The 13,808-nt window shown below is 42.0% G+C and overlaps 2 protein-coding genes across 7 annotated transcripts in view; one reads left to right on the forward strand and one right to left on the reverse strand.

Moving 5' to 3' along the window:
• The window catches only part of esd (esterase D/formylglutathione hydrolase), a 31,913-nt gene extending 24,901 nt beyond the window's left edge, over positions 1-7,012 (forward strand). Inside the window, exon 10 of the mRNA XM_061971787.1 lies at positions 6,994-7,012. The gene's annotated coding sequence lies outside the window, so the exon portion shown is untranslated. The remainder of the gene's footprint in view (positions 1-6,993) is intronic.
• lrch1 (leucine-rich repeats and calponin homology (CH) domain containing 1) overlaps positions 1-13,808 on the reverse strand; it is a 239,902-nt gene that overhangs the window by 6,120 nt on the left and 219,974 nt on the right. The window contains exons 20-21 of one of the 6 annotated variants that reach the window (XR_012050759.1): positions 1,943-2,777; positions 800-1,482 (exon numbers count right to left, since the gene is read on the reverse strand). The exons of 4 other annotated variants lie outside the window; for them this stretch is intronic. Coding sequence is in view for 1 of the 2 variants with exons in the window: in XM_061971780.2 (XP_061827764.1) it covers positions 2,712-2,777 (66 nt within the window). In the remaining variant the exon portion in view is untranslated. Of the gene's footprint in view, positions 1-799; positions 1,483-1,681; positions 2,778-13,808 lie in introns of those variants that run through there. One more of the 6 variants, XM_061971780.2, reaches the window with a different exon arrangement.

Here is a 13,808-nt window from a genome sequence, read left to right on the forward strand (position 1 = left end):
TGAGACAACCGGGAAGTTTCTGCTCAAAGTCTGTTTGTCGGAAACGCAACAAATCGATTTTCCCCGACGTGATGAGGACGGACTCCAACATCAAGCGGCGTTCAAATACTGGTTTTCTAGTGGGAAGTTCTAAAAAGCTAACATAAAATGTCCACACAGTGTTAAATGTTAAGCTAGGTCTGTGAGGCAGAGGTTGTAGTCATTAAACATGTGGTAAGGAAGACACAGCTTGTCCTGGCAGGGGAGGGTCAGGTTAAGGTTAGCAGTTTTATGTTCAGTACTTTCGAATTTGTCATCGAGTTCCATGGCCTGGATACAACTTTGCCCAGGGTGATCCGCACACAAGTCTAATTATATGGCCTCCATTTTTGATAGTCTTCACCTTTTGTTTATTAAATGTCACGTTGGCCACAAGGCAGGTTTTGGGTGAGGACTTCTGGAATCCGCTTTTATGTTTGAGACAATCGGGAAGTTTCTGCTCAAAGTCTGTTTACGTTGGCCACAAGGCAGGTTTTGGGTGAGGACTTCTGGAATCCGCTTGTATGTTTGAGACAACCGGGAAGTTTCTGTTCAAAGTCTGTTTGTCGGAAACGCAACAAATCGATTTTCCCCGACGTGATGAGGACGGACTCCAACATCAAGCGGCGTTCAAATACTGGTTTTCTAGTGGGAAGTTCCAGAAAGCTAACAAGCTAACATTAAATGTCCACACGGTGTTAAATGTTAGGCTAGGTCTGTGAGGCAAAGGTTGTAGTCATTTAACATGTGGTGAGGAAGACACAGCTTGTCCTGGCGGGTTAAGGTTAGCAGTTTTATGTTCAGTACTTTCGAATTTGTCATCGAGTTCCATGGCCTGGATACAACTTTGCCCAGGGTGATCCGCACACAAGTCTAATTATATGGCCTCCATTTTTGATAGTCTTCACCTTTTGTTTAATAAATGTCACCTTGGCCACGAGGCAGGTTTTGGGTGAGGACTCCTGGAATCCGCTTTTATGTTTGAGACAATCGGGAAGTTTCTGCTCAAAGTCTGTTTACGTTGGCCACAAGGCAGGTTTTGGGTGAGGACTTCTGGAATCCGCTTTTATGTTTGAGACAACCGGGAAGTTTCTGCTCAAAGTCTGTTTGTCGGAAACGCAACAAATCGATTTTCCCCAACGTGATGAGGACGGACTCCAACATCAAGCGGCGTTCAAATACTGGTTTTCTACTGGGAAGTTCCAGAAAGCTAACAAGCTAACATTAAATGTCCACACGGTGTTAAATGTTAGGCTAGGTCTGTGAGGCAAAAGTTGTAGTCATTAAACATGTGGTGAGGAAGACACAGCTTGTCCTGGCAGGGGAGGGGCGGGTTAAGGTTAGCAGTTTTATGTTCAGTACTTTCGAGTTCGTCATTGAGTTCCAAGGCCTGATAAAACTTGCCCCGGGTGGTCCGCACACAAGTCTAACTATATGGCCTCCATTTTTGATAGTCTTCACCTGCTTTTGTTTATTAAATGTCACGTTGGCCACAAGGCAGGTTTTGGGTGAGGACTTCTGGAATCCGCTTTTATGTTTGAGACAACCGGGAAATTTCTGCTCAAAGTCTGTTTGAAGGTTTCAACCGTGGGAAACGCGACAAATCGATTTTCCCCGACGTGATGAGGACGGGGAATCAAGCGGCGTTCAAATACTGGTTTTCTAGTGGGAGGTTCCAGAAAGCTAACAAGCTAACATAAAATGTCCACACGGTGTTAAATGTTAGGCTAGGTCTGTGAGGCAGAGGTTGTAGTCATTAAACATGTGGTGAGGAAGACACAGCTTGTTCTGGCGGGGGAGGGACGGGTTAAGGTTAGCAGTTTTATGTTCAGTACTTTCGAGTTCGTCATTGAGTTCCAAGGCCAAGATAAAACTTTGCCCAGGGTGGTCTGCACACAAGGCCTCCATTTTTGATAGTCTTCACCTTTTGTTTATTAAATGTCACGTTGGCCACAAGGCAGGTTTTGGGTGAGGACTTCTGGAATCCGCTTTTTAAATGTCACGTTGGCCACAAGGCAGGTTTTGGGTGAGGACTTCTGGAATCCGCTTTTATGTTTGAGACAACCGGGAAATTTCTGCTCAAAGTCTGTTTGAAGGTTTCAACCGTGGGAAACGTGACAAATCGATTTTCCCCGACGTGATGAGGACGGACTCCAACATCAAGCGGCGTTCAAATACTGGTTTTCTAGTGGGAAGTTCCAGAAAGCTAACAAGCTAACATCAAATGTCCACACAGTGTTAAATGTTAGGCTAGGTCTGTGAGGCAGAGGTTGTAGTCATTAAACATGTGGTGAGGAAGACACAGCTTGTCCTGGCAGGGGAGGGACGGGTTAAGGTTAGCAGTTTTATGTTCAGTACTTTCGAGTTCGTCATCCGAGTTCCATGGCCTGGATAAAACTTTGCCCAAGGTGATCTAACTATATGGCCTCCATTTTTGATAGTCTTCACCTTTTGTTTATTAAATGTCACGTTGGACTCAAGCAGGTTTTGGGTGAGGACTTCTGGAATCCGCTTTTATGTTTGAGACAACCGGGAAGTGTCTGCTCAAAGTCTGTTTGAAGGTTTCAACCGTCGGAAATCGATTTTCCCCGACGTGATGAGGATGAACTCCTACATCAAGCGGCGTTCAAATACTGGTTTTCTAGTGGGAAGTTCCAGAAAGCTAACATAAAATGTCCACACAGTGTTAAATGCTAGGCTAGGTCTGTGAGGCAGAGGTTGTAGTCATTAAACATGTGGTGAGGAAGACACAGCTTGTCCTGGCAGGAGAGGGTCGGGTTAAGGTTAGCAGTTTTATGTTCAGTACTTTCGAGTTCGTCATTGAGTTCCAAGGCCTGATAAAACTTGCCCCGGGTGGTCCGCACACAAGTCTAACTATATGGCCTCCATTTTTGATAGTCTTCACCTGCTTTTGTTTATTAAATGTCACGTTGGCCACAAGGCAGGTTTTGGGTGAGGACTTCTGGAATCCGCTTTTTAAATGTCACGTTGGCCACAAGGCAGGTTTTGGGTGAGGACTTTTGGAATCCGCTTTTTAAATGTCATTTTGGCCACAAGACAGGTTTTGGGTGAGGACTTCTGGAATCCGCTTTTATGTTTGAGACAACCGGGAAATTTCTGCTCAAAGTCTGTTTGTCGGAAACGCAACAAATCGATTTTCCCCGTGATGAGGACGGACTCCAACATCAAGCGGCGTTCAAATACTGGTTTTCTAGTGGGAAGTTCCAGAAAGCTAGCAAGCTAACATAAAATGTCCACACGGTGTTAAATGTTAGGCTAGGTCTGTGAGGCAAAGGTTGTAGTCATTAAACCACAAAGTGCAACACTGTACTTCCGTCACTCAGTACACTTCACTAGTACACTGTGTACTACCATAAATTCCAGACTATAATGCGCTACATTTTTTCCTATGGTTTATAAAGCGATGCGACTCATTTCTTCGCTAGCAGGCAAAATGCAAATAGTTATTTGTGCTATGGCACCATCTTTTGGAGGAGTTAGCTCACTGCAGGTGAAGGTTCGTAGCAATGGTGTTCAAACCTTTTGACCGGGGGCCCGCATCGGGCTTAACCCGCTTTTGGCCGTGGGCCGAAAGCGGACTGCATGCAAAGTAACTATATATAGCAGGGGTGTCAAACTCAAATACAGAGTGGGCCAAAATTTTAAACTGAACAAAGCCGCGGGCCAAAGTTGAACAAATGAACCTTTTAATAGGGACCCAAACACGTTTTGCATTGAATATTGAACAAGCAAGGCTTATATAACTTTATAGTGACATGCAAAATCCAGTTTCAAATAATAATATCAATGGCATATCAAATACAATTTAAATAAAAATGTAATGCCTCTTTTCTATTTGCAGCCTTCTGAGGTAAATATCAACATTAACTATTTCCACAGGCTAATACATTAGAAAATAAAATAATGAATAAACCAACCATTCAGGACTTTAAACTGCTCAGTTTGCAACACACTGATCTAATCTGATGTGCCCAAGCCAGATACCTGACATCTTTTTTTGGATGCTAGTTCATTAATGTCGGGGCTCAGGCTTTGAGCTGAGGCAACCTTCATTATCCAACCAAGGTGTTCATCAGTCTTTATATCTCGTATAATGACAAGAATGACAAACACATTTCGGGAGAACATCCGCACTGTAACACAACATAAAAACAAAACAAATACCCAGAATCCCATGCAGCCTTAACTCTTACGGGCTGCAATATACACCCCCGCTACCACCAACCCCCCCCCCGTGCGTCACTTGAGGTGGGCGGGGTTGGGATGTGACGATTTTTGGGAGGGGCACTGAAAATTGGGAGTCTCCTGGGAGGGTTGGCAAGTATGAGAGTTAGCGGTGAATGCGGTGTTACCGCGGCATCACCGCTGAATATGATCGGCGGGCCAGCTCTAGTGTTAGTTTGATATCGCCTCAAGGGCCAAGTGAAATTACACGGCGGGCCAAATTTGGCCCACGGGCCAGAGTTTGACACCCATGATACATAGTTAATTTATATGACACTATATGCATGTATATATGTATATATATATGTATACATATACACATTTTATAATAATATAATGGATATAAAATGAATAATTACAAAAAATAAATATAAAGAGTATGTGAAAGTTGGACTCCTACCTTGTTTAACTTCCTTAAGGTTTGTTAATCAATGAGAAATTTCAAGCAGCTAAAACATGGACAAGAAAGTGTTTAGCATTTTTCCCATCATGCTTTGTAATGGATTTTCATGTGTGTTGAATTTTGGTACCAGTGGATTTCCCCCCCCCCTGCACGTGACGAGAGAAGGTTCTTTGGATTGGGTCATATAAGTAAATGCTGTACTACTTTAGGGCAGCAACGGTGGAACAGGGGTTTTTAGTGCATGTGCCTCACAATACGAAGGTCCTTGGTTCAATCCCGGGCTCGGGATCTTTCTGTGTGGAGTTTGCATGTTCTCCCCGTGACTGTGTGGGTTTTCTCCGGGTATTCCGGCTTCCTCCCACCTCCAAAGACATGCACCTGGGGATAGGCCCCTCCCACCTCCAAAGACATGCACCTGGGGATAGGTTGATTGGCAACACTAAATGGTCACTAGTGTGTGAATGTTGTCTGTCTGTGTTGGCCCTGTGATGAGGTGGTGACTTGTCCAGGGTGTACCCCGCCCGAATGCAGCTGAGATAGGCTCCAGCACCCCCTCGTGACCCCTGAACGGGACAAGAAAATGGATGTATGGATGTACTACTTCACTTGAAAGTACACTTAATGGAATAGTGACTTTGGTTGGCCACCAGAGGGCGACAGATTGGCAGCAATCAGACCACTTGATATGTATGAATGATAGTTTATGGAACTCGTGGTGTCTCGCCCGCGGGCCGTAGTTTGGACATCATGGTACACAACACTTTTCTCTTGTTTAGTCCTTTCAACCGGATGTGCAAGTGCCGTTCCATCTTCTAGTTTCTACTCGTATGAATTCTCCATTCATCACCCCAACCAACGTTTGTTAAGTTTTACAATATAACTAAAATTATTCTTACTCACTAAACCGTCCCATGTGTGACGTCTGTAGGAGTGTTTTCATGCACATTTGTATGCGCTATCATAATGTGATGAAGCTAGCATCGTTAGCATTAGCATCAACGTGCTAACATGTTTACGAGTGTCAGTGTTAGTATTATTAGTCACCGTGGAGTTATTGAGTCTGTTTAGCTGAAATTTACAGAATGTTTCTGTGTAAATAAGTCATTTCACAACGTATATATCTGTGACTAACAACTGGGGGAAAAAAACTATTTCTTCTAAAATTTAATTGGTGCATTCTATAGTCCACAAGTGGAGGAGTTCAAGTACCTCGGAGTATTGTTCATGAGTTAGGGAAGAGTGGATGGTGAGATCGACAGGCGGATCGGTGCGGCGTCTTCAGTAATGCGGACGCTGTATCGATCCGTTGTGGTGAAGAAGGAGCTGAGCCGGAAGGCAAAGCTCTCAATTTACCGATCGATCTACGTTCCCATCCTCACCTTTTGGTCATGAGCTTTGGGTTATGACTGAAAATACAAGATCACGGGTACAAGCGGCCCAAATGAGTTTCCTCTGCCGGGTGGCGGGTCTCTCCCTTAGAGATAGGGTGAGAAGCTCTGTCATCCGGGGGGAGCTCAAAGTAAAGCCGCTGCTCCTCCACATGGAGAGGAGCCAGATGAGGTGGTTCGGGCATCTGGTCAGGATGCCACCCAAACACCTCCTAGGAGGCCACGTTGGGAAGACTATGTCTCCCGGCTGGCCGGGAGGAGCTGGACCAAGCGACCCGACCTCGGATAAGCGGAGGAAAATGGATGGATGGATGACTCCTTGAATGCGCCCTATAATCCGGTGCGCCTTATATATGAAAAAAGATCGAAAATAGACCATTCATCGGCAGTGCGCCTTGTAATCCGGTGTGCCCTATGGTTCGGAAAACACGGTAAATGATCTATAGGAATGATCCCCTCCACTTGGTCAGTTGAAAGTGTGGGCACCCCTGGTCTAACATCCATCCATCCATTTCCTACCGCTTATTCCCTTTTGGGGTCGCGGGGGGCGCTGGAGCCTATCTCAGCTACAATCGGGCGGAAGGCGGGGTACACCCTGGACAAGTCGCCACCTCATCGCAGGGCCAACACAGATAGACAACATTCACACTCACATCCACACACTAGGGACCATTTAGTGTTGCCAATCAACTTATCCCCAGGTGCATGTCTTTGGAGGTGGGAGGAAGCCGGAGTAGAACCCACGCAGTCACGGGGAGAACATGCCAACTCCACACAGAAAGATCCCGAGCCCGGGATTGAACCCAAGACTACTCAGGACCTTCGTATTGTGAGGCAGATGCACTAACCCCTCTTCCACCGTGCTGCCCCTGGTCTAACCTGTGTTTAATTTATTGTTTGACCTGGATCATAATGATACAACTGTACACACCTCCCTAGGGAGGTGTTTGGGGCACGTCCGACCGGTAGGAGGCCACGGGGAAGACCCAGGACACGTTGGGAAGACGATCTCTCCCGGCTGGCCTGGGAACGCCTCGGGATCCCCCGGGGAAGAGCTGAACAAATTGGCTGGGGAGAGGAAAGTCTGGTCTTCCCTGCTTAGGCTGCTGCCCACGCGACCTGACCTCGGACAAGTGTAAGAAAATGGATGGATGGATGGATTCTATAGTCGTTTTTTGAAAACTCTGACATCGTCGTACTGTCCCAAATTCATAATATTTACTAAATTCTTCTTCTTTTCATTTTAATGGTGAATTGCAAGCACACAGCACACCCTGATGGCAGGATTCAACTAAACAACTAACCGCGCCCTACTGACAGTGCACTGCATTTTGTCCTAGTGTACTTCTTAGTGTGAACGCAAAGTGTCGCACTTTTATCGCGTGCCAGTTTTTGCTTTCGGAGATTTTAAAAGGACAGAAGATCCCTGAAAGTCTTTTAATAGCTCCGCCCTCCAGAAGTGCCATATCAAACATCACATTAGCGCACAGCTAACGTCTTATCTTGTTGCCTCTAAAGAAAAACATTTTTGTTTATTAAATGTCATGTTGGCCACGAGGCTGGTTTTTGGTGAGGACTTCTGGAATCCGCTGTTATGTTGGAGACAACAACAACAAGTCTGTTTGAAGGTTTCAACCGCCGCTCGACGTCACTTGCGTTAGAATCGCAGCGAGGTGAAACAAAGCAAATATTCACATTCTACTTTGACATAAAAGTTTGAAGCATTCATTTTTAAAGCAGGTCAGCAAAACGTATAAACGGTCATATTGTGAATCAGCTAAAAGCGCTTACAAGTCTTTCTTCTACTTCATTAAAAGTTCAAGTTTCCAAGGACAAGAGGAAGTTGACGTACAAAAAATTTGAGAATAAGCTTTTGGATTGGTTTCTTTCACTCGCTAACAAGTTAGCTCGTACACCAAATGGTCCAAATTGTGCTGTTAAGACACGCTGGTAAGATTCTTCATTTTGTGGCTCAAAAGTCCAACTGGAAATGATTTGAAAAAAAACTAAACCTAGAACCATATCGACTGTTATGATTAGACGCGAGCTAAATGCTAACATCAGCTGGGTTGCCAACCGTCCCTTTAAATGAAATCATCCTCGTACAGAGAAACACAAACAAGAGTCTAAAAGGGACACACTTGTTGCCATGAGAATGAAAAAGAGTTACTCTGGGAAGAAGACCCAAGTCAGCTATTCGGTCCCTCCAGGATTTTGTGGGCTTTTTTTTTTTGGCGATTGTGGCGCCGTAAAATGTTGCAGACATTATTGCAATGCAAACGTCTCGTTAACCGAGTTAAACTTTTGTTCAAACCGAGTTAAAGACCCTTCCAAGACCCTTTAAGAGACTAGAACAAGTTAGGTGACATACTTTGGTTTAAACAGAGTTAAACTTTGTTTCAAACCGAGTTAAAGACCCTAACAAGACCCTTTAAGAGACTAGAACAAGTTAGGTGACATACTTTGGTTTAAACCGAGTTAAACTTTGTTTCAAACCGAGTTAAAGACCCTTCCAAGACCCTTTAAGAGACTAGAACAAGTTAGGTGACATACTTTGGTTTAAACAGAGTTAAACTTTGTTTCAAACCGAGTTAAAGACCCTAACAAGACCCTTTAAGAGACTAGAGGAAGTTAGGTGACATACTTTGGTTTAAACCAAGTTAAACTTTGTTTCAAACCGAGTTAAAGACCCTAACAAGACCCTTTAAGAGACTAGAGGAAGCGAGTTAAAGACCCTAACAAGACCATTTAAGAGACAACAGGAAGCTAGTTGACATACTTTGGTTCAAACCAAGTTAAACTTTTGTTCAAACCGAGTTAAAGACCCTAACAAGACCCTTTAAGAGACTAGAGGAAGTTAGGTGACATACTTTGGTTTAAACCAAGTTAAACTTTGTTTCAAACAGAGTTAAAGACCCTAACAAGACCCTTTAAGAGACTAGAGGAAGTTAGGTGACATACTTTGGTTCAAACCGAGTTAAACTTTGTTTCAAACCGGGTTAAAGACCCTAACAAGACCCTTTAAGAGACGAGAGGAAGTTAGGTAACATACTTTGGTTCAAACCGAGTTAAAATTTGTTTCAAACCGAGTTAAAGACCCTAACAAGACCCTTTAAGAGACTAGAGGAAGTTAGGTGACATACTTTGGTTCAAACCGAGTTAAACTTTGTTTCAAACTGAGTTAAAGACCCTAACAAGACCCTTTAAGAGACTAGAGGAAGTTAGGTGACATGCTTTGGTTCAAACCGAGTTAAACTTTGTTTTAAACCGAGTTAAAGACCCTAACAAGACCCTTTAAGAGACTAGATGAAGTTAGGTGACATACTTTGGTTTAAACCGAGTTAAACTTTGTTTCAAACCGAGTTAAAGACCCTAACAAGACCATTTAAGAGACAACAGGAAGCTAGTTGACATACTTTGTTTCAAACCAAGTTAAACTTTTGTTCAAACCGAGTTAAAGACCCTAACAAGACCCTTTAAGAGACTAGAGGAAGTTAGGTGACATACTTTGGTTCAAACCGAGTTAAACTTTGTTTCAAACCGTGTTAAAGACCCTAACAAGACCCTTTAAGAGACGAGAGGAAGTTAGGTAACATACTTTGGTTCAAACCGAGTTAAAATTTGTTTCAAACCGGGTTAAAGACCCTAACAAGACCCTTTAAGAGACTAGAGGAAGTTAGGTGACATACTTTGGTTCAAACAGAGTTAAACTTTGTTTCAATCTGAGTTAAAGACCCTAACAAGACCCTTTAAGAGACGACGACAGGAAGTTAGGTAACATACTTCGGTTTAAACCGAGTTAAACTTTGTTTCAAACCGAGTTAAAGACCCTAACAAGACCCTTTAAGAGACTAGAGGAAGTTAGGTGACATACTTTGGTACAAACCGAGTTAAACTTTTGTTTCAAACCCAGTTAAAGACCCTAACAAGACCCTTTAAGAGACTAGAGGAAGTTAGGTGACATACTTTGGTTCAAACAGAGTTAAACTTTGTTTCAATCTGAGTTAAAGACCCTAACAAGACCCTTTAAGAGACGACGACAGGAAGTTAGGTAACATACTTCGGTTTAAACCGAGTTAAACTTTGTTTCAAACCGAGTTAAAGACCATAACAAGACCCTTTAAGAGACAACAGGAAGCGAGTTAAAGACCCTAACAAGACCATTTAAGAGACAACAGGAAGCTAGTTGACATACTTTGTTTCAAACCAAGTTAAACTTTTGTTCAAACCGAGTTAAAGACCCTAACAAGACCCTTTAAGAGACTAGAGGAAGTTAGGTGACATACTTTGGTTCAAACCGAGTTAAACTTTGTTTCAAACTGAGTTAAAGACCCTAACAAGACCCTTTAAGAGACTAGAGGAAGTTAGGTGACATACTTTGGTTTAAACCAAGTTAAACTTTGTTTCAAACAGAGTTAAAGACCCTAACAAGACCCTTTAAGAGACTAGAGGAAGTTAGGTGACATACTTTGGTTCAAACCGAGTTAAACTTTGTTTCAAACCGGGTTAAAGACCCTAACAAGACCCTTTAAGAGACGAGAGGAAGTTAGGTAACATACTTTGGTTCAAACCGAGTTAAAATTTGTTTCAAACCGAGTTAAAGACCCTAACAAGACCCTTTAAGAGACTAGAGGAAGTTAGGTGACATACTTTGGTTCAAACCGAGTTAAACTTTGTTTCAAACTGAGTTAAAGACCCTAACAAGACCCTTTAAGAGACTAGAGGAAGTTAGGTGACATGCTTTGGTTCAAACCGAGTTAAACTTTGTTTTAAACCGAGTTAAAGACCCTAACAAGACCCTTTAAGAGACTAGATGAAGTTAGGTGACATACTTTGGTTTAAACCGAGTTAAACTTTGTTTCAAACCGAGTTAAAGACCCTAACAAGACCATTTAAGAGACAACAGGAAGCTAGTTGACATACTTTGTTTCAAACCAAGTTAAACTTTTGTTCAAACCGAGTTAAAGACCCTAACAAGACCCTTTAAGAGACTAGAGGAAGTTAGGTGACATACTTTGGTTCAAACCGAGTTAAACTTTGTTTCAAACCGTGTTAAAGACCCTAACAAGACCCTTTAAGAGACGAGAGGAAGTTAGGTAACATACTTTGGTTCAAACCGAGTTAAAATTTGTTTCAAACCGGGTTAAAGACCCTAACAAGACCCTTTAAGAGACTAGAGGAAGTTAGGTGACATACTTTGGTTCAAACAGAGTTAAACTTTGTTTCAATCTGAGTTAAAGACCCTAACAAGACCCTTTAAGAGACGACGACAGGAAGTTAGGTAACATACTTCGGTTTAAACCGAGTTAAACTTTGTTTCAAACCGAGTTAAAGACCCTAACAAGACCCTTTAAGAGACTAGAGGAAGTTAGGTGACATACTTTGGTACAAACCGAGTTAAACTTTTGTTTCAAACCCAGTTAAAGACCCTAACAAGACCCTTTAAGAGACTAGAGGAAGTTAGGTGACATACTTTGGTTCAAACAGAGTTAAACTTTGTTTCAATCTGAGTTAAAGACCCTAACAAGACCCTTTAAGAGACGACGACAGGAAGTTAGGTAACATACTTCGGTTTAAACCGAGTTAAACTTTGTTTCAAACCGAGTTAAAGACCATAACAAGACCCTTTAAGAGACAACAGGAAGCGAGTTAAAGACCCTAACAAGACCATTTAAGAGACAACAGGAAGCTAGTTGACATACTTTGTTTCAAACCAAGTTAAACTTTTGTTCAAACCGAGTTAAAGACCCTAACAAGACCCTTTAAGAGACTAGAGGAAGTTAGGTGACATACTTTGGTTCAAACCGAGTTAAACTTTGTTTCAAACTGAGTTAAAGACCCTAACAAGACCCTTTAAGAGACTAGAGGAAGTTAGGTGACATACTTTGGTTCAAACCGAGTTAAACTTTGTTTTAAACTGAGTTAAAGACCCTAACAAGACCCTTTAAGAGACTAGAGGAAGTTAGGTGACATACTTTGGTTCAAACCGAGTTAAACTTTGTTTCAAACCGGGTTAAAGACCCTAACAAGACCCTTTAAGAGACGAGAGGAAGTTAGGTAACATACTTTGGTTCAAACCGAGTTAAAATTTGTTTCAAACCGAGTTAAAGATCCTAAAAAGACCCGTTAAGAGACAACAGGAAGCTAGTTGACATACTTTGATTCATACCGAGTTAAACTTTGTTTCAAACCGAGTAAAGATCCTAACAAGACCCTTTAAGAGACTAAAGGAAGTTAGGTGACATACTTTGGTTCAAACCGAGTTAAACTTTGTTTCAAACCGAGTTAAAGAACCTAACAAGACCCTTTAAGAGACAACAGGGAGTTAGTTGACATACTTTGTTTCATACCGAGTTAAACTTTAGTTCAAACCGAGTTAAAGATCCTGACAAGACCCTTTAAGAGACGACGACAGGAAGTTAGGTGACATACTTTGGTTTAAACCGAGTTAAACTTTTGTTCAAACCGAGTTAAAGACCCTAACAAGACCCTTTAAGAGACTAGAGGAAGTTAGGTGACATACTTTGGTTTAAACCGAGTTAAACTTTGTTTCAAACCGAGTTAAAGACCCTAACAAGACCCTTTAAGAGACTAGAGGAAGTTAGGTGACATACTTTGGTTCAAACAGAGTTAAACTTTGTTTCAATCTGAGTTAAAGACCCTAACAAGACCCTTTAAGAGACGACGACAGGAAGTTAGGTAACATACTTCGGTTTAAACCGAGTTAAACTTTGTTTCAAACCGAGTTAAAGACCATAACAAGACCCTTTAAGAGACTAGAGGAAGTTAGGTGACATACTTTGGTTCAAACCGAGTTAAAATTTGTTTCAAACCGAGTTAAAGATCCTAAAAAGACCCTTTAAGAGACTAGAGGAAGTTAGGTGACATACTTTGGTTTAAACCGAGTCAAACTTTGTTTCAAACCGAGTTAAAGACCCTAACAAGACCCTTTAAGAGACTAGAGGAAGTTAGGTGACATACTTTGGTTTAAACCGAGTTAAACTTTGTTTCAAACCGTGTTAAAGACCCTAACAAGACCCTTTAAGAGACTAGAGGAAGTTAGGTGACATACTTTGGTTCAAACAGAGTTAAACTTTGTTTCAATCTGAGTTAAAGACCCTAACAAGACCCTTTAAGAGACAACGACAGGAAGTTAGGTAACATACTTCGGTTTAAACTGTTAAACTTTGTTTCAAACCGAGTTAAAGACCATAACAAGACCCTTTAAGAGACAACAGGAAGCGAGTTAAAGACCCTAACAAGACCATTTAAGAGACAACAGGAAGCTAGTTGACATACTTTGTTTCAAACCAAGTTAAACTTTTGTTCAAACCGAGTTAAAGACCCTAACAAGACCCTTTAAGAGACTAGAGGAAGTTAGGTGACATACTTTGGTTCAAACCGAGTTAAACTTTGTTTCAAACCGGGTTAAAGACCCTAACAAGACCCTTTAAGAGACGAGAGGAAGTTAGGTAACATACTTTGGTTCAAACCGAGTTAAAATTTGTTTCAAACCGAGTTAAAGATCCTAAAAAGACCCGTTAAGAGACAACAGGAAGCTAGTTGACATACTTTGATTCATACCGAGTTAAACTTTGTTTCAAACCGAGTAAAAGACCCTAACAAGACCCTTTAAGAGACGACGACAGGAAGTTAGGTAACATACTTCGGTTTAAACCGAGTTAAACTTTGTTTCAAACCGAGTTAAAGACCATAACAAGACCCTTTAAGAGACAACAGGAAGCGAGTTAAAG

Source organism: Nerophis lumbriciformis, linkage group LG13 (genome assembly GCF_033978685.3).
Source record: "Nerophis lumbriciformis linkage group LG13, RoL_Nlum_v2.1, whole genome shotgun sequence".
Classification (NCBI taxonomy): domain Eukaryota; kingdom Metazoa; phylum Chordata; class Actinopteri; order Syngnathiformes; family Syngnathidae; genus Nerophis; species Nerophis lumbriciformis.